This window comes from Astatotilapia calliptera, chromosome 5 (genome assembly GCF_964374335.1).
Source record: "Astatotilapia calliptera chromosome 5, fAstCal68.1, whole genome shotgun sequence".
Taxonomy (NCBI): Eukaryota; Metazoa; Chordata; class Actinopteri; order Cichliformes; family Cichlidae; genus Astatotilapia; species Astatotilapia calliptera.
The window spans coordinates 22,308,910-22,330,475 of NC_137426.1; the positions used below are offsets into that span (position 1 = coordinate 22,308,910).

Genomic DNA, 21,566 nt, shown 5'->3' on the forward strand with positions numbered 1-21,566 from the left:
GCACTGAAAACTATTTCTGTCATTCCAGGTGAGACTCCCATTTAAACACTAAGGCTGAGCTTACATTACCTCTTAGCTCTATTTGATTCTTTCATTTTAGTCTTTCTTTTACTTTTAAAGAAGGTATTGATTTTGAATTATTTCCTTTGTTGTTTAACTTTTTATTTTTTATTATAATCAAAAATGGTAGCAATACATTTTTGATAGGCTTAGCAGTCTACTTGCACCTCACATTAAATTAGAAATGTCCAGAGCTGGCATAAATTAAAGGGAAAAGTTTACTCTAAAAGCCATTCTGCATGTTGTTAAAAGTGATTAAATGAACAAACTAATTATTGTGAATTTTTTCACCAACTGTCAGATCAACTGTGTTCAGTTTTACTACGTTCTTTGATCCAAATTATCACTGCAGGGATTTGTTTTTAACACTATTTCATTCCCTAAGACTGCCAAGCCTAATCTGACAACTGCATGAAGCTTTGAAGTACATGCTATTACACGTTTGGCTTTAAGAGGCTATTCTTTTTATTTTATTTTATTTTATTTTATTTCATTTTATTTTATTTTATTTTATTTTATTTTAATCAGGATGTAAATAAACTTTTTTTTTCTCTTTTGAAGATCTTTATCCATCCTGGGAGTGAAAGAGAAAATATAAAGAAATATTATAATGTGTTACATTTCTTTGCACTCATTTCCTATTCTTTGGTGTGATAAGAAACTTAAGTCCTGATTTCCAAATTGACATAAGTTAGCGAGACAGCCTAAATCCACAGAGTTGTTACAAGTATTCCAAGGTAACCTTCCAAGTACCTTGAAAAACTGTACATGAGTGTAGTGTACTACTGTAATCTAAATATTTCATATGCTCTAATTTTCTTTTTATGTTGGCAACAAACAATAGGTCTCATTTCTGTATTTTTATATACATCACATTCACCCGTTGTATTTTTATGACAACTCTGTAAGCACCATCGCAGCACATTACATGCTTCACACATACAGCATACACAGACAGGGTACAATAATGTTAATTCCAAGCGTACAACACTTAGTGTGGTAAAACCAGCTTGAAGTTTCAACACCATGAGAGAGAAAAACAGATGCCCGGGATGGAAATGGTTCTTCGGTTAATGCAAGGTCATCACCACGTTTTAGACGAGTGATGCTGACATAGTCACTTCCTTCAGCCTTAGCGTTTAAATGACCTGCATGACACCTCTCATTGCCCCCTTACCCCCTACCTACAGGCACGTACTCTTCCTCACCTGTCCTCTCTTTCTCCTCTTCACTTCCTGCTTCCTCGATTGAGCCTGATTATGTCCACTGTTATCTGTTTGTTGTGCTGTTGTGTGCAGTTCATTTGTTGGATGCAGTGTAATTATAAAAGAAAGCTACTCAGGGATGTTCCCATAGATGAACACACAGATTTAAAGGAAATTAGGTCTTTTTCACATGGATCCTAAGTTACACAGTTGTACAGTTCCGATAAATCAGCTTCGTATTTCTTTAGCTCTCACTGTGTACATTGTGTACAGTTGTTATGTTTTTTAAAAAAGAAAGTAAACCAAGTTTCAAGTCTAAGGTTTTACATATTGGGACATAAGAAAAAGGGTTAGGGTACTCTTCAGATCTTAAAATGATTTAAATACAACCTAAAATCAACAACAACACGTGACATTTTGTCCATTCTTTATTTAACAAAAAACTAAGACAAAGTGCAGAAGCAGTGTGTCAACAATATATCTTATGATTCATCAGCTTATAGAACCACTTTGAGCAACAATAACTTGACGTCATCATTTCCTGTTTGACATTATCAGTCTCTTACATTGTTGTGATGAAACCACTCTTGGACCGCCCTTCTTTACAGCGTTGCTTCAGTTCCTTAAAGTTCACTGATATTTGTTTGTCCACATTTTTTTTTATCATTGTCCTGTTCAGTGACTCAATGTCAGCCAAGCCATAGCTATAGAAATGGCCTCACGTTTGAGAATATTTTGGTACACAGAAGAGTTTACGCTTTGCTTGTGCTGCTGCAAAACCAGCCCAAATCATCACCCCTCCACCACCGTGCTTCACAGTTGGTGTGAGGTGTTTGTTGTGATATGCTGTTTGGGTTTCACCCAGTGTGATGCTGTGCATTATGACCAAACATCTCCACCTTGGTCTCATTGTTCCAGACATCTTGTAGTTTCTTCAGATGGAAATTGGTGAACCTAAGTTGTGTTGTCATGTTCTTTTTAGAGAGGAAGCTTTCTCTTGGCTTTCCTCCTAAACATACTTGTTCAGTGTTTTTCTGACTATACCAATATGAACTTAACATTTTACATGCTAACTGAGATCTGTAGTTTGAAATGTAGCTCTTGGGTTATTTGCAGTTTCTCTGAACATTGCATTCAATTCTTCAGAATACCGTAATTCCAAAACATCTGCTTTTATAGAGGTGGTGCATTTGATAATCAGCACCTGGCTGTTTTTCACACACTGCTTCTGCATTTATTTATGTTAAAAAATGATGACACAGTATAATATGTCATGTCAGTTGTTCATCCATCTGAAGTTTTAATTTGGAGAATAGCTAAGGACCAGATGATTTTTATTATATGCATAACATCAGAATTAAAATTGTTCAGCTTCTTTTTATATAAATATAAATACAAAAGTGTGCCTTTCTAATGGAAACATCCCCTACAGTGGTAGTATTCGTCGTAGTGCCATATGCTCTCTGTAGAAATTGAGTGTGATTTCTTTTTAATAGTCTATGACAGAAAAATCAGTGCTGTACACTTCAGTATTGGTACGGTAAACTTTAACTAGAACAGGCCAGAGGTGATACAGTGGCCAAAGCTAAGCTTATCAATGACTAAATATTCAAAATGCAAAAACCTGCATAAATGTTAGATTTTCTCTTAATATAAACACTCATTATATTAGGTCAGCTGAGCAGCCTGCAGTCTTAATCTAAATTAATACAAGGAACGCTGGAAGTCAACAGGCAGAAAATTAGTATGTAGGCAGGGGAGACGTGGAGAAGCAGGACAGCATGTTCTTCTACGTCTAAGGTGCATAAATGTATCTGCAAACAATGGCTGTCTACACTTTTTTGTTACTTTATGGGACTACCTGTACCTGTTTATATATTTTTGGTACAAGACATTGCAGTTTTTGGTCTCATCATTCACACCATCTGGGCTCCATAAAGAACTATTTCTTCTGCGCGTCAGTCAGTAAATTCATCCATTGACATAAACTAGTCCTTAAATAACTTAGCGTTACATTTGGATAGCAGACTATTACAGATTCTGGATGAAATATCTCACAAACTGACTGGTTTTCTGTTAAGGATGAATTAGGGCTTTAACAAAAAAAATGAAGGAATTTAATTGCATATTATTTTGAAAATGCGCCACTTTATTCTACTAAATAATAAAATAAAATTAACTTTGGTTAAAACGTAGTTAAGTGATAGTTCAATTACAAACACACAGCATACAGTAGCTAGTGCTGAATAATTAATCAGAGTTTGGGCTTACACTTGCATCGAGGCAGAAATGACAATGAAAAGCAATGCCTATGCACTGGTTTTATTCTGTAAGGGACTGCACAACACACTCTGAATGTCAATTTCTGGTATTGAGACTTGGCAGAGCCGGGTGCAGATTCTTAAGAAATCACTCCGATGCCTGCCAAGTTTAGCTTTATATAAGAATCTGCACAGCACAGGGTTAAAGACAGAATTAGTTTATACATTACCTAATTTACCCTTTTCATGCATGATTCGAGTCAGCTTAGAAGTGCAGCTATAACACTGAACCCAACACATCTAGTGCGAAAACATTTTATTTGTGTCTTATTTTGTGTATGTGTCTATGTGTGTGTGTATTTGAATGTGTATCTCGGTGTGCATGTGTGTGTGAGTTGTGCCTGTTTCCATGTGTGTGAATTTGTGCACATTTGTGTGTGTGTGTGTTATTCATATGTTAATCGACAGGCCTGAAGACCATTGTGGGCGCTCTAATCCAGTCTGTGAAGAAGCTGTCGGACGTGATGATCCTGACCGTCTTCTGTCTCAGTGTCTTCGCTCTGATTGGACTGCAGCTGTTCATGGGGAACCTGCGGAATAAATGCGTGATCTGGCCGATCAACATGACGGCTCTGTACCCGAATGGCAGCCGGGCTTTTGACTGGGGTGAATACATCATGAACACCTGTAAGTGTTGACTTTAAAACTTGATTAAACTTTGGGACGCGTATGCAGCATTAGAGATTCTTTGACTTAGTCATGATGTCTGAGGGATGAAATATTAACAGAAACGCTGACTCACTCGGGTAACACAGACTCTTTGCCCAGTGGCCAATGCAAGTGACTGCTCTCTCTCTCTTTTTTAAATAGCTAATTTCTACTTCCTCCCTGGTCAGCTTGATGCTCTGCTATGTGGAAATAGTTCTGACTCAGGGTAAGCCAGTACTTCGCTCAGTAAATCCTCACAATTATATTTATGCTATGTTTACAGGAGCTGTCTGCCATATTCCTGTTGTTCCACCACACATCTTAAAACATTATCAGAAATTTAACAGGGGGGCAGTCGGTGTTTGGGGTATTTCAGCATCAGATCCTTTTCCTGGGATGACCCAGCTAATTTCTCCAGTCACAGCCATTACGAGGCCTTGTTGACGCTTTCTTCCAGTGCAGTTACTCCTTGTGACATCAATGTATTCTTGTTTTCTTCTAGTTTGTGCTAGTGCTCCAAATTCCTCCTAAATACTGCTACCTGTCATATGTTGGGCTGTGGTTTTATGCCTGTAAGATTCTGTTGAGCTCCAGCCAGTTAAACTTTTGATGCTTAGATATGGCTTATTGCTGTATTTGGAGGTGTAACAACGGCCCTGTCTTGCATATCTCCAGGGGATATTTGATCGTATTTTGATCTGATGGATTCACAGGGTGTGTAGATTAAAGAAAATCAAAAAGCACACGAGATATTTTTCATCTCGTTGCATCCAGGGCAGGGATGTAGATAAGGATGCATGTTATCTTACCTGTGTCGATGTCAAAGTGGTGCTTTTCATTCACTTTTTAAATGATGGTTTTCGGTATTGCTCTGTTATCCTCTATCAGACGATGTCCAGAGGGTTTTACATGTATGAAAGCTGGAAGGAACCCCAACTACGGTTATACCAGCTTTGATAGCTTTGGATGGGCTTTCCTCACCCTCTTTCGTCTCATGACCCAAGACTTCTGGGAAAATCTCTACATGCTGGTAAAGACTTGTTTTATTAAAGCCTCTCAGTGCCCAGTAGCTACCTCTCCCTCAAGCAGCACACTTCATCATAAAAAATATATATGAATCATCAGATTAGCATGGATGTCTGAATGATTCAGCACTTTTTGATGCTTTTAGGGACACAAATGCATGTGCAAATTCAGTATGTGCACCAAAATCTGTTAAGGTAGCTGCACTACCATGACTGTGAGCTGGAATATTTCCTGCTTCTGTAGACCATCACCATCACAAGCATAATAGCTTCTCCTTTTTTGGCAAAATAGGTTTGTGTTGTAGTGTGTGTACGTGTATGTGTGCGCAGACTATAAGGCATCGTTTCAGTATGGACGTTTTCCCGGAGAAGGTCTTCGGATTGTCGAAACATCAGAAATGCTGACATAGCACACAATATAGAGTGCATACTAAAATCCAGCAGAAAAAATCCATAAACATTAAAATAACTGTGCACCAAGGAGGATTTCAGTTATATTTTATCATTACTTGTTTCATTTTAGTCTTAATCTTGCATGATAAATTACTGATTCATTCACTTTTATGCTATGTCTGTGTTTTCTGTGAGACTCTTCGAGCTGCAGGGAAGACGTACATGATCTTCTTTGTGCTGGTCATCTTTGTGGGCTCCTTCTACCTGGTGAATCTGATCTTGGCTGTGGTGGCCATGGCCTATGAGGAGCAGAACCAAGCCACGATTGAAGAGGCACAGCAGAAAGAGGCAGAATTCAAAGCCATGCTCGAACAGCTCAAGAAGCAACAGGAAGAGACTCAGGTCTGTCATACTCTCTAATATACATACACCAATATGCATTTTTCATAGTTTTAGGTTATCATGTCTTTTTTTTCTCTCAGGCTGCTGCCATGGCGACATCTGCTGGTACTGTGTCAGAGGCTGCGTTAGAAGATGAAGGTGGGGGGCACTTGTCCCGCAGCTCCTCGGAGGTGTCCAAGCTGAGCTCCAAGAGTGCAAAAGAGCGTCGCAATCGCAAAAAGAAATGGCGACAAAAAGAGCAGGAGAAAGAGAAAGGAGACAGTGAGAAGGTGGTTAAGTCCGAGTCAGATGATGGCAGCAAGAAAAGCACCATTCGATTCCCAGGGAGTCGACTGGGAAGGAAGACGTCCATTATGAACCAGGTAAAGTTAGCGAGAAAAGCTGTAAACTCGAGAGTTTCAGCAATGGCCCCATAGACTGTATATAAAAGATGGCTGTGGATGCTGTGATGTCACTAGTGGTGTTGTGGCCTTCTAAATCGAAGTAAAAACATTAATGCTCATCCTCCAGCTTCACTGTGCTAATGTGTTAACATTATTCTAACCATAGCTCTGTTTTTAGCCACCAGGTAGCAAATCTTTATATGACAGTTAGCCCAACTTCAATAATCCTACAGACATTACTGCTGTTTAGTTTTCTGTCTTCATGTGTGTCTGAACTGATAGGAGAGCAGTACATTTTTGTTTTTTAGAACATGGTATATCATCTTTAGAAGGAAACTTGCGAGTTAACTACCTGCTTATCAGTTAAACTTTGTAATCCTTTTTATTGTTTCCTGGATGAGCAGCCCACACACACACACACACACACACACACACACACACACACACACACACACACACACACACACACACACACACACACACAACCATGGCTACATCACTTTAACATACAGACCGAAGGAGCTGGGATCTGTTGGATGAGTCACTGTACCTGTTCGTACTCTTGAATCACAGCTACCCAGATGCAAAAGGCACCAACAGAGCCCCCACATGTTAAGTTTATTGACTACAATTACTTGCACTTACACCTAGTAAAATCTATCTGTCATTCAAAACAGCCATTCCTATAATAATGTATAACTTTAAGCCTTAAAATTAAAATGGGTGAGTTGTGTAAAAAAAAATTTATTTTTGCTATAAAGTTGGACATTTTAACATGTGGGTATAGGGGGATTGAGTTACTTTTGTAGCCAGTCTCTTGTGGCCATTTAAGGAATTGCAGTGGCCAGGATTTGTATGGGGATCCAAGAAGAGCATGTGTGCTCATCCAGAGCTTGGGTGGATGTGATGATTCAGCTTCTTCCTGCACTTGGTGGTTTAAGCAGTGACCTCGTTGTGGTATCAGCTGTATCAGCCTCTCTTGAGCCACAGCCCTCTTGGGACTCTTCCTGCCACTTCAGTTGTCATACAGGCAGTTTTCCTACTCTTCTTTCACTCATTGCAGGACCTTTTGAGACTTTGGTTTCTTACTACTTTGTCTACATTTGTTGGCCAGTCCTCTGTACTTTATTTGTGCTTGTACGTATTTGTATTACTTTATCTTTCCCTGCATTGCAGTTGCAGACAGGATAGAACAAAATAATAATCAAAATAACCCAAAAGCTTGCAGTGAGCTTTTCTTTCGTTAAACATTGTTACGTAGTTTTTTCTCAATGAACACCACAATGTGTAATGCTGAAGATTTTCAACATTAATACTTCACTTATTAAGATCTAATGTGTCATTTAAGTGTGACTTTTAAGATACAGATAATCGTTTTTTTAAATGTATTTTTTTAGTAGGAAAAAAATGGACCGAGATAAACATCACTGTTTTGCCTATTTGCCACATATGTGGCGTGGTGCAGAAAAATTTAATATGTGTCTACAGCCTCAAGATATGAAGGATCATTTCTATGTTTATCATCTGAGAAGTGATCCCCTTCACCAAAGAGGCGGAAATGTGATGCAGGGTTTACTTTACAATAGAAGGCGTCTTGAGGCTACTGTCGTTGTGATTTGGTGCACTATAAATAAAATTGAACTGAATAGAAAAAAATGGGACCAGCATCTAGGTAAAATGTTATCGTCTTATTCTTATTGTCAGCAGATTAAACATATAACCCTCCAAGTTCCATACAGCTGACGAGATGGCTAAATAACAAGAGCAGCTAGTTCTGAGCTAACATTATGCCTGCTAATGTTAGACTCAAGGGTCCTAAAAATCACACTTTCTCATTGATAAACAATTCAATTACATTCTCACGTTTTACTAGTTTATTCGATAAGTGTCTGAATCTAACAAGGATTCCACTTCAAGGAAAGTTACAATAACAGTGGCTAACAGAGGCTAACGACAGCTAACAGCGGCAAAAACAGCAGAGCTTAACAACTTACACTGTGCCGCAGTCATCAATCTCCTGCTACTGAGTGGTGAGATTTTACACACTGTAATGTTATTTTTTTGGAGCAATGCAGTTCTTCTTGAAAAGCAATATAACATGTTTTAAATATATTATGGTTATATTTTGTGCCTACTGCCTGTTTCTCATTTCTTTTTAGTTCCCTTCCTCTGATTTATTCTTGTTTTATATACCCCACCTGTACACATCAACTAACTCCTGCTGTTTTAAATAACTCCTTAATTCTCCCTGTCCTCATTTATCTCTCCTCTTTCAGTCACTACTCAGCATCCCAGGCTCACCCTTCATGTCGCGCCACAACAGCCGCAGCAGCATCTTCAGCTTCAAAGGCCGTTCCAAGGACATGGGCTCAGAGAATGAATTTGCAGACGACGAGCACAGTACAGTAGAGGAGAGCGAAGACCGTAGAGGATCCCTGTTTATACCTTACCGTCGCAACAGCTACAGTGGCAACAGCCAGGGCTCATCACGCATCCATCCGCTGGCACCCCACCCTGGAGGGAAGAGGAACAGCACAGTGGACTGCAATGGCGTGGTGTCTCTCATCGGCCCTGGGCCCGGCAGACGGCTTCTGCCTGAGGTGAAAATAGATAAGGCAGCCACTGATGACAGTGTAAGGACGTCCATGGGACACCTAATACAGTTTAGGCATGATGTTGGTGGCCCGGGTTTCTGCAGCTTCTCCTTCACAACCTCTTCCCCTGCCTCTTGTTCCTCTTTTCCCTAAACCCAGTATCTCCTTTTTTCCACTCCCTGAGTACACAGAATCTGTTTTATTTTTTCACCATACACTGACTCTTAGACTTCCAGCCTGATCTAATGCCTTTTCACTTCTTTTTTTAGCAGCACTAGAAGTCACTAACCAGTTGAAAGAACATCCGCAAACTCACTCCCTTGCCAGAATCATCACCATTACTTCACTAACAGTAATGCGTAATGAGATCAGCCCTTTCGAGTTGCCCTAACAGTTCAATCACTGAGAAAAAAATCATTATTATATGAAATTCTTTTCATTCTTTACTTCTACTTCCTCATTCTTGAGGGCTTTGTACATCTGGACACATACTATTTTCTATCACTGTTCTTATCTGGAGTTCTTTTTTCTTCTTCTTCTTCCTTTCAGCCTCACTTTCCCTCTGCTGCCTTCTCTTTCCTCCTTGCCCTCATTTATCCTCTGCTTCTGAGAAATGGATGATGCAACGACAAATATGAAAACTTTTTTTTCCTATAATAAATGTCTCTTGTCATTCTAGCTAGCATGGTTGAACCCTCTTTTATTGTCAACCAATCTACCTGCTTCTTACCTTCTCTAAAGTTTAGCATGATGTGTCACTAAATGATGTCTTGATGTCTTCCACTCTCTTGTTGACATGCATGCCACTGCATGCATTTTACTGTTTCTTAGGGATTGTATTTTTGTCATGCACATTAAATGATGGCAAAATTAGAATGTGCTACCTTAAATTCTCAAAAGTAAAAATACCTCAAATCAGATTAAATCATAATGGAAAAAAGAGGAATTGAAATTGAGCCCTCTTTCAAAAAAAAGTTTTAAATAAACCCTGGTTCTTTACCTGGTTGTGCTAATTTAAGGCACCTATTTGAGAATTTACAGTAAGAACTTGAAATGTATTTGATTATATTTTCTGGAAAATGTAGAATATCAGTACATTATTTGATACTAAAGCGACAGTTCTTTTGCCTTGTGAGCAGACCTCAGATCTCTTTCATGATTTAGATGGATCAAGTTGCATCTTGTGGCAACTGCTGTTGTAATTTGGCGCTATATAAATAAAATTGAATTGAATTGAATTTAGATAGCTGTGGAGCACAAGGTTGAATGTCTGTTTAGATTCATGTAATGACCGTGACATCATGTCTTTCTCTGAGTACAGACTACAGACGTTGAGATTAAGAAGAAGCACTCTGGCTCTCTCATGGTGTCTGTGGATCAGCTCAACTCCTCCTTCAAAGGGAAGGACCGTGCCAACAGTCAAATGAGTGTAGTCACCAACACTCTGATAGAGGGTACAGAGAGTTTATATGTTTCTCTTGTTCTTTCTAATCCTGTGCCGTTAATTGTCAGATTAGCTCTTAGTGCTAAAATACGTTGAGGACATGAAAATGCACAAGTAAAAACAACATCAGTTTTCCTCGGTATCAACTAAGTGACAGCTGTTGTTGCAACTTGTTAGTATATGCCCATAAGTTGCATGTAATTATCACATAAGTGAGGTGTTCAGGAGTCTAGATGTTACAGCACATAATGTCACTTAAATAACTAAATGTTAAACATTTCACGTCCCCCCTTTTCTTCCATCTCTTTGTGCAGAATTGGAGGAGTCTCAAAGAAAGTGTCCTCCCTGCTGGTACAAGTTTGCTAACGTCTTTCTCATCTGGGAATGCTGTCCCATGTGGCTAAAACTCAAGCACATAGTCTACTTGATTGTCATGGACCCCTTTGTTGACCTGGCCATCACCATCTGTATTGTTCTCAACACCCTTTTCATGGCCATGGAGCACTACCCAATGACTCCACATTTTGAAGAAGTCCTGTCTGTTGGAAACCTGGTAAGAAGCTGCAGTCAGTCTTTATTTAGTCTTTTTTCTTACTGTTTCCATTCCTTTTTGTTGTTGTTTTATGACTGCATGCTCAGTATGTCTCTCAGAAGGTACAGAAATGTCGTAGGTGTATTGTGTGCCTCAATTACCTCAAGCCAACTCATCAAAGCTTCATTTGATATGTGCACTTAAGAATATATACACATACCGTATACAGGAATCTGATGGGGTCTCATTAAAGATTTAGTACCATTTTAATGTAGCCAACTAGGCTTGCCTGCCAAACTTTTATTACGTCCACTCACTCTTCATCCGTTGCATCTTGCTTCCTTCAAGTCTGCTGAACCCTTAACTTGCTCTCAGCTGCTTCCATACAGACATAAGCCTGTTCAACACTGATTTGACCAAGTATATAACAAGATCTGTCGCAGGCATTCTGGTTTGTCTGTACTCTGTCTGTGCTACCAGATATCACTGTCGCACAGCTGTCTGAGGGCAGAAATACTGGCACAGTGTCAGATATTAAGACAGGAAATGAGGTCATAGGCATTGGCATGCAGTCCAGGAACTGAACTCAGAGGAATCTGCGCAGTATGATGGATGGTGCAGTGTGAATCACTGGGTGTTCTCTGCAGCACTAACAGGACATAGCAGAAGGACAATACAAAGCAACGAGTAATATAGTTAATTACGAATTCTGCTGAAACATATCCTTGTTAATTTTTTAACAAGAAATGCTTCAAATGCAATCTAAGCATGCCTCTTTATCCTGTTTCCCGAGGAAACATATTAACATATTCTTCATGTTTTTCTCTGTGTGGGTCTTTAGGTTTTCACTGGCATCTTTGCTGGGGAGATGTTTGCCAAGCTAATTGCCATGGATCCCTACTATTACTTCCAGGAAGGCTGGAACTGCTTCGATGGCTTCATTGTGACTCTGAGTTTAGTCGAGCTGGGACTGGCTGATGTGGAAGGCCTGTCAGTGCTCAGGTCTTTCCGATTGGTACGTGGAAAATAAGAGACATTTGATTTGACCTTTTGTGGCCTTAATATACAAGCTAGTATCAGGTAAAATTTGTGCAGCTCTCTTTCTTACTGATCATCAGATCAAGGCTGACGTTAAGCCTGGCTTCTGTAGATATTACATCAGGTTGTGTTTTGTAGATATGAAAAACTATAATTAACCCTGTTCGTTTGTTTTGTGCTTCTCTTGTAGTTGAGAGTGTTTAAATTGGCCAAATCATGGCCAACACTCAACATGCTGATCAAGATCATTGGCAACTCAGTGGGAGCTCTGGGTAATCTAACCCTGGTGTTGGCCATCATTGTCTTCATCTTTGCCGTGGTGGGAATGCAGCTATTTGGCAAAAGCTACAAGGACTGTGTGTGTAAGATTGCAGAAAGCTGCGAGCTGCCACGCTGGCACATGCACGACTTCTTCCACTCCTTCCTAATTGTGTTCAGAGTGTTGTGTGGGGAATGGATTGAGACCATGTGGGACTGTATGGAGGTGGCAGGACAGACAATGTGTCTAACGGTCTTCATGATGGTCATGGTGATTGGTAACCTAGTGGTAAGCAAAGACAGACATTACATAGTGTACAGGCTCCTGAATTATAGTAATCCATTGAAGTTTAATAGATACATTGCTGTGAAAAAGTATTTGCAGTTTTCATGATTTCTTTGTTTTTTGCATATTTGTCACACTTACAATTTTCAGATTATCTAACAATATTAGACAAAGATAGTATATACAAAATGGTGTTTTTATGATGATTTCATTTATTAAAGAAAATAATATCCAAACCTACCTGCCCCTTGTCTAAAAAAGTAATTACTCTCCTTGTCAAAACACAGTTTTTGGAAAGCTGAGTTACAGCCAACCCAGACCAGTTAAATCAAGAAATCACTTAAATAGAAGTTGTCTGACAAAGTGAAGTAGGCTAAAAGATCTCAGAAAGCAACACATCATGCCGCAGTCTAAAGAAATAGCTGAGAAACAAAGTCACTGACATCTATCAGTCAGGAAAGTGTTACAAAGCCATTTCTAAGGCTTTGGGAACTCCAGTTGACCACAGCGAGAGACATTATCCATAAACAGAGACAACTTGGAACAGTGGTGAACTTTCCCAGGAGTCATCCAGGACGTCACAGAAGAACCCAGAACAATATCTAAAGAACTGCAGACCTCAGTTGTCTCAGTTAAGGTCAGAGTTCATGATCAACAATAAGAAACACACTGGGCAAAAATTGCATTGACACAGTTCCAAGGAGAAAACCACTGCTGACCAAAATGAACCTCAAATTCTCGTCTCAAATTTGCCTAAAAACATCTTGATGATCCCAAAGACTTTTGGAAAAATATTCTGCGGCCGATGAGACAAAACCTGAACTTTTCGGAAGGTTCAAGTGCTGTTCCATCTGATGTAAAACTGACACAATATTTCATAAAAAGAACATCATACCAACAGTCAAACATGGTGGCGGTAGTGTGATGGTTTGGGACTGTTTTGCTGCTTCATGGTGATTTTCCGTAAGTGATGGAACCATGAATTCTGTTTTCTTCGAGAAAATCCTGACGGAGAATGTCTGCCTATCAGCTTGTGCCATCAAGTACAAGTACACTTAAGAAGCAAGACAATTATCCAAAGCACACCAGAAAGTCCACCTCATTTTGGAGTGCCTAGTCAAAGTCAGGAGTTAAATCTCATTGTGATGCCTTAGCACGATCTTAAACAGGCTGGTTTAACAGGATTTTCAGAAACCCTCCAGTCTGGCTAAATTTAAAGAAAAGATGTGAAATGTGAAAGCCTCATTGTCAGTCACAAATGCTCCATTGCAGTTCTTACCACCAACTACGGTACAATCAGTTGTTAGCCTTAGGTGGCAATAGCTTTTTCACATCAACTTTTTCCTTAAATAAAATCAGTTTTTATTTAAAAAATGCATTTTGTGTTTACTCTGGGGTTTTTTTAAATTGAAATTTCTATGATGATCAGAAACACGTGTGAAAAATATGCAAAAAAAAAAAGAGAAATCCAAAGGTGGCAAATGTTTTTTTCCAGCGCTGTATATTGTGAGTGCTAAAATGAGAGCTTCTGTCTATTTTCCCTTTGAGGTGCTGAACCTGTTTCTGGCCCTGCTGCTGAGCTCATTCAGTGCAGACAACCTTGCTGCCACCGATGATGATGGTGAGCCCAACAACCTCCAGCTCGCGGTTGCTCGCATTAAGCTGGGGATTGCCTGGTTCAAGGCAAACATGCGGGTTTTTGTAGCCACAATGCTAAAGAAGGTACCATATAATTTAACATTTATACACCTCCTTGTTTAAATAACATTGTTTTGTGTCAGACTCCTATTTGATGGCAGTTTGTTTTGTAATAGCGATTTTTCATTGGTTGTTTTATCACTATGACAAGCAGCCTGTCGAAGACGAACAGAAGCCTTTGGATGAAATGTATGAGAAGAAGCTCAACTGCATTGCAAATCACACAGTGGATATCAATCGAGGACTGGACTATGCTAAAAATGGCAATGGGACCACCAGCGGAATTGGGAGCAGCGTGGGAAAGTACATGATTGATGACGACTACATGTCCTTCATCCACAACCCAAACCTCACTGTCTGCGTTCCAATCGCTGTTGGCGAGTCTGACTTTGAAAACCTTAATACTGAAGATTTCAGCAGTGAATCCGATGTGGAAAACAGCAAAGATGTGAGTATCATCTGCCCTTGCTTTGCAGGTAGTTTTAGTAAATTATTGTTTTGATGTCAGAGGTGATGAGGTTGCTAAATATAACATGGTAGGAAGCAATGCAATAGTGCAGTAAACAGAATAAAGTTGAGTATATCGTGCAATATGCAGTAAGTGGAACTCATCTGAGTTGCCACACTGGAGAGACTTAGTTTAACTGACATTTAAGAACATCCATTTAGACAGGAGCGCTGTAACACTGAGCCTGAGTGCTGACCCTGCAGACAGCCAAGAACAGCAGGCAGACAACAGACTGCCCTGGTGAGATGACAGAGAAGCAGAGTCACAGTCTACTGTACAGTATAAATGGAGGAGAAGGATAGCCAGACCCAAAGTGTGTGGAGAAGTCTGATGGGTGGGTCACCTTGACCTAGTTTGTTGTAGGAAGAAAGGAGATAATGCAGCTGAATCACTACTGTACCTGCATCAGGTTTATATTCTACTGAGCTTCCTCAACCACAAAAATCTACCCAGCGCTGCAGCTGGCCAGAGGGCACGCTGCAGCGCGAAAGCCAGTCAGAAAAGCATGATGGCTATTTTGTAAAAAGAATTTTAAAAAAATGGTGGAAACAGGGGAAGAAGGGGTGAATGTTGATGTGCATTCACTCTTCAGTGAACTGAACTGTCCTGAGTGTTTGTGAGTGTTTTTGTCGAGTTAACAGTAAACGACTAATATCAAACGTGTATCTAAAGTATTAAATGAATCGTGCGATTAAAACACACATTACCTTACATCCTCTTTTCCCTCACAACACAGATAAATCCCCCGATTCTTTCAAATGTGTGCCAGTGCAATCCCTCCATTGTGTTTTGTGAGGTTTTGTTTTTTTTCTACTTAGGTTCTGTTTTGAGTGTTTGCTGTTTGCTGGTGTTTTCAATGCATTTGACCTCTCAGGGCCACCATATAATGACTATTATTAACAATTCAAAGAATTACTGATTATCTCTAGTGACTAACATGACTTTTAATAACTGCGCTACATGGCTGTAACGTGTATACCTCCATTTATAAATCATGTCATGCATATAAACCCAAAGGATGCATTAATGTAATGGCTTCACTGGCACTGTGCCTTATACATATTGTACGCTTTCAGCATCTCACTGCTGAACCTATAACATTCAGAGAGAAACTAAGAGGTTGAACTGATCTCTTTGTCCTAGCTGGATGACACCAGCTCGTCTGAGGGCAGCACAATAGACATCAAGCCTGATGTGGAGGAGGTGGCAGTGGTGGAGGTTGTGGAGGAGTATCTTGACCCAGAAGCCTGCTGGACAGATGGTAAGTGGTGATTAATTTTTAACTTTTTGGTTAGTAATAACAACAAGCCCACACAATATGTTATCGGTGTACTGTGTTAATGACAGCTTATTCACAGTTCAATCCATGATGTATATCAACAGTCGTGTTTTCATTTGGCATGCAGAGTGTGTGGCCAAATATAAGTGCTGTGATGTTCCCATTACTCACGGGTGGGGGAAATACTGGTGGTTCCTGAGGAAGACCTGCTACCTGATAGTGGAACACAACTGGTTTGAAACCCTGATCATCTTCATGATCCTGCTCAGCAGTGGGGCCCTGGTAAGAACACACACACACACACACACACACACACACACACACACACACACACACACACACACACACACACACACACACACACACACACTGTAGCGTAAACATGTTTCCAGTTTTGCACACTCTCACAAACAATCTAATTGCCCTACTACAATATCTAATTAACAATATGATAAAATGCACATCAAAGGAAGAATACAAGCAACAAATTAGAAAAACATGAGCAAAATCAGTTAATGATTGCATTTAGTTCTGAGGATGTGAGCAAGCATCATCTTCTGCTTTTCTTCTGCAACTGCTCTTGATATTATTGCCGATAATGGACAGCAAAGTGCTGTAATGCACCAAGCTTTCAACCAGGAGTTTCTAGCTTAGGCTTGCAGCTTTATCCAGGTGGGAGGTAAAGACAAACACTTATATGTGGAATAATGGAAACAGGGAATGAAGGGAACCATGACCCTAGTCTGATAGGGTTATGTTTATCAGTTATTTTTCTGCATGGTGTAAACAACTTATTGTCAACAACAAATAAACACAGCATGTCATCCAGCAAATTCTAACCCAGGTGATTTAGAAGAGTGAAAAGACCTTCATACTGATAATAACACTGGTTGTTTCATGCCATGCATATTGTCTGTGTGATGTTTCTGTTCTGCTCTTCAGGCCTTTGAGGACGTGTACATAGAACAGAGGAAGACAGTCCGTATCATCCTGGAGTATGCGGATCGTGTTTTCACCTACATCTTCATCCTGGAGATGTTGCTGAAATGGGTGGCTTATGGCTTTGTCAAGTACTTTACAAATGCCTGGTGCTGGTTGGACTTCTTCATTGTTGATGTAAGTACATTTGTATGTGGCTTGGTTACATACTGGCCACATGATGATAGTTTAAGATTGCAACATCTACAGATTTGAGAGTTTAAAGTCAGTGAGTCATTTGTCACACAGAAAAGATGCTCTATTGGGGAAACACGTATGTTTGTTTTTTGTTTCTACCAAATGGGCGAATGTCTCAAAAAACATGGTTTTATTGCTTCAGCCAAAAACTAGAGAGATAACAGTTCCTGCACTGCTGAGTCACAGACCTCTTTATCTAGTCAGCAGTGTCTACAAACACCAGGGACCACAGAAACGCATCTGCACATTGCTCCATGCTTCTGTCATGAAGCCTGGAGATTTTGCTTAGTTTCAGTAGCACAATGGCCTCTCTGTCCTGAATGTTCAATCTGGCCTGCTGAGGCATTCAGTGTTTCCCTCTCTTGACAGCTACTGTAATTCATATGTGGTTTATCCTTTTCTCTCATTTGTGTGTGATCTGTTTCTCACGTGAATTCTTTCCTGCATCTATATTTTAAAAAATGATGTCATAGCTAGTGGGCAGCACGGTGGCACGGTGGTTAGCACTGTTGCCTCACAGCAAGAAGGTCCTGAGTTCAATTCCACTTTTGAGGAAAAGAATAATTTGGAAATTTGAGAATTAAAGTGATTGATCACTGAATGTGATGGCATACATTCAATGATATTTTATGGACAGTTTATTTAATTAGTTGATCATTTCAGTCCCTGACATTGACCTTTCCAAATCCAAATGATTTTTTCCTCAAAATGTGTAATTTAATTCAATTTTATATATTTAGCAATAAATTTATATTTTTTGTCTTGTCGTAATATTGATTTCTATATATATATATATATGTATATATGTGTGTTTTTTTTATTATGTCCTATGTTGTGCTAAGTCATTCATTTATTTTATTTGTCCTTTGACCACCAATTTATCTTCACCCTTAATTGTGAAGTGCCAGTCTGTCTATGTTAACCTCGACATATACATATAAACAAGCATTTAGTTATGTTTAATAGGAATGTAGTATTGTATGTTGTATTCCTGATGGGGGTCAGAAATTGTAAGTATGTTTACCCTGCACACATACCATATGTGTGCATTTTTTTATGATTATTTGTGTATATCATGTATTTTCAGTTACTGTCTGATTGTCTTTTACAATATGTAACGTCACAATAGTTTGTTGAGAACAAAGAACATAGGAGTAGTCAGGTTGCTTCACAAACATCTGCCTTTGTTTTTAACAAACATCCTCAGTTATCAAGATTACGATTGGAATCTGGCCACTAACTTTCAGTGATCATGTTGAAAAGATCAGGTGGTCAAAGAATCATTTGAATATAGCAGTAGAAGATGTTAAAGTTTGGAGAAACTGACCAAATGACACTGCTGCCCACAAGAAGGACAAAAGAAGGACAAAGAATAAGTGTGTGAGTCTTCACACGGCCACTTCAATAGTTATTCTTAATTAGCATTATGTTCAATCCCCTTTTATCTTCAGATCTCCTTTAATTCTTTGTGGCACAGATGCAACAAGGTGCCAGAAACATTCCTCTGAGATTTTGGTTCATGCCGAGTCGACATGACTGCATCACACAGTTGCTGCAGGTTTACTGTAATCTCCACATCACCTTCTAGAAAGGTGTGAAGGTGCTCTGGACTGAATCTGCTAACTGTGAAGGTCATTTGATTTCAGTGACCTCATCGTTAAGATACCAGAAACCAGTGGTATGTTCTCCTACTGGAAGGAGCCATCAGCAGATGGTCACTGTGGTCATAAAGAAATAAACATGGTCAACAAGACCCCAGAGGAAAATGTCTCCCACACATTATACCAGCAACACCGTGAACCATTGATGAGACAGGATGAACCCATGTTGTTTATGCCAAAATCTGACCCTACCATCCAAATGTTGCAGCAGAAATCAAGACTCATCAGAACACACAGCATTTTTCTTCTGTTGTCCAGTTTTGGTGAGCCTGTGCAAATTGTAGCCTCAGATTCTTGTTCTTAGTTAAAAGGAGTGCAGAAGACCACACCCAGTGCTGCTGAAGCACATCTGCTTCAGAGGTAGATGTGTTGTGCATTCAGAGATGCTCTTCTGCGTGTCCTTTGTTGTAAAGAGTGTTTATTTGAGTCAATATGCTTTCCTGTCAGCTTAAAGCAGACTGGCCATTCTCCCCTGACCTCTGGCATCAACAAGGCATTTTTAGCCAGAGAACTGCCGCTCAGTGGATATTTTTTTTCTTTTTCAGACCATCCTCTGTCAACCCTGGAGATGGTCATGTGGGAAAATTCCAGTAGCTCAGCAGTTTTTGAAACACACAGACCAACTGTTCTGGCATCAACAATCACACTGCGTTCAAAGTAATTTAAATCAGTTTGAAATCGAGCAGGTCATCTTGGCCATGTTTACATGTGCTGAGCTGCTGTCGTGTGGTTGGCTGATTAGTTAATGAGCAGTTGAACAGGTGAACCAAATGAAGTGGTCAGTGAGTGCATACACAACATTTGTGAGACTTATAATACAATGTTATGCAGAAGATGTTAATATCACTACAGGACTGAGATATAAATTCACTTCCATAGAAAGCCCTTTAAATGTAAATCAAAACAATATGCAGTTACTTGGCTGTATATAACAACAATCAATATAAAACAACCAAATGTTAAAACTGAGAAATGATATTGTCGCTTTAAATGATATGTCAGCAAATCATTTAAAAAGGGTTTAGATATCTATATTACAAATGTGTAGCATCTTTCTTTTATTTGTCTCTGTAGGTGCTTAGAAACGTCACAGTTAGAGCCTCCTTTGTTAAATATTGGCATTTATAGTGCTTCAAATAGTATCAGTTGTTTTCAGATCTGGACTTTTAAGCAGTTTTGCATTGTCTGGTTAAGTAAGGTCTTCTCTATGAAAGATATAAATAAGGACAATTTTTGTCAAACATTTCCCATTAATGAGCAAGTGATTTTTATGCGCATTAACTTTGTAATGAAGCTTGCAAAATCAAGGGTTATCTTCCAATTTACACACAGTGTAAAAACTTCAGCAAAGGTTTGAGCTATAACTTTAGAAAGTGTTGTGCCAAAAGCAAAAGAAATCAGTTTAGACTTGAGAAAAAGAATTGCTTCTGCTCACAAAGCAGGAAGTTTATCACAGAGTTCCTGAGTGTCAAGAACTGGAGCAAGAAGTGTGATCGAGAAATTCAAATAGAGCAACACAGTACAGAACAAGCCTGGCAGAGGCAGAAAGCGAAAGATTTCAAAGAGCGTGGAAAGAAAACTAGTGAGAGATGTGTCTGCAGAGCCCAGGACAACTGCAGAGGGGTAGGGTAACCCTACACCTGCAAACCAGACTGAAACAAGCTAAGGTGAAGATCAGAAGAAAGTAGAGATTTTTAGCCACAGATATGCTGCTTATAGTTGGAGAAAGAAGGGGAAGGCATACAAGCCAAAATGACACCATCCCTACAGCGAAACATGGTGGTGGGAGCATTAAGCTATGGGGATGCTTCAGTCCATCTGGAACTGGAAATCTCATCAAGGTGGAAGGAATGAAGAAGAAAGAAGGATATGTGACGATTTTAAATGAAAACCTCAAGCAGTCGGTAGCAAAACTGTCCTTACTTTTTTACAATTTTCATGTAGGCTAAGTACAGATTTTCTAAATGTGTGAGTTGGATCCTCTCTTCCCAACAATTATAGTAAGGGGTCTGTCCTATGGGTCATGATGGACGACAAAAGTGTTCAATTATTCAAGTTACATGGTGGATTTTTTTTTTTTTTTGCGTAACCCTGAAATATGAAGACATCGCAATATAGTCTGATAACTTAATCCAGATTTTTTTAATGCAGCCCTCTGTCCTAACACTGACCTGTCCTCTCTCTCACAGCAGGTTCCTATAACTGTGTCTCTCTTTAAGTTAAGAGAGACGTTGTGCAGCTATCGAGAGGGACTGAGGGGTCGGTGTTTGGGGGTCCAGGGTAAGGTTGATGTGCTGTGGTGGGACTCCTACTTTCACAGGCTTTTCCTCTCTTCTAACCCTGAAAGTTGTCGTCAGCTTCTGCGTTTTCTCTCCCTTCTTTAAGTACAATGCCCTCTGATGTGGAAACTGTACTGTTTTGTATCGTGTACTGTGTGTATATTATTGTGTCACATTGATTTAGTGTTTGTGAATTCATTTCTCCTCTAATTTTTCCCTTTGTTTGACTCTCTTCTCTTCCTCTCACTGTGTCAACCACAAGTTTCTTTCCAGGTGTGCTCACTGTGCTGTTAAGCTGGTTATCACGCTAGACTGGCTTGCCAAACTAAACCAAACTCAAACATAAGCAAACACATTTTTTTTAAAAAGAAAAGGA

At 39.5% G+C, this 21,566-nt stretch overlaps 1 protein-coding gene across 1 annotated transcript in view; it reads left to right on the top strand.

The window, feature by feature from the left end:
• Window positions 1-21,566, top strand: part of scn8ab (sodium channel, voltage gated, type VIII, alpha subunit b) — a 46,037-nt gene that overhangs the window by 10,490 nt on the left and 13,981 nt on the right. The window contains exons 6-20 of the mRNA XM_026168104.2: window positions 3,995-4,213; window positions 4,397-4,460; window positions 5,123-5,264; window positions 5,848-6,054; window positions 6,135-6,416; window positions 8,714-9,037; window positions 10,353-10,485; window positions 10,790-11,028; window positions 11,849-12,022; window positions 12,236-12,592; window positions 14,138-14,311; window positions 14,442-14,735; window positions 15,939-16,056; window positions 16,202-16,356; window positions 17,017-17,190. Of these exons, the coding sequence (XP_026023889.1) occupies window positions 3,995-4,213; window positions 4,397-4,460; window positions 5,123-5,264; window positions 5,848-6,054; window positions 6,135-6,416; window positions 8,714-9,037; window positions 10,353-10,485; window positions 10,790-11,028; window positions 11,849-12,022; window positions 12,236-12,592; window positions 14,138-14,311; window positions 14,442-14,735; window positions 15,939-16,056; window positions 16,202-16,356; window positions 17,017-17,190 (3,056 nt within the window). The remainder of the gene's footprint in view (window positions 1-3,994; window positions 4,214-4,396; window positions 4,461-5,122; window positions 5,265-5,847; window positions 6,055-6,134; window positions 6,417-8,713; window positions 9,038-10,352; window positions 10,486-10,789; window positions 11,029-11,848; window positions 12,023-12,235; window positions 12,593-14,137; window positions 14,312-14,441; window positions 14,736-15,938; window positions 16,057-16,201; window positions 16,357-17,016; window positions 17,191-21,566) is intronic.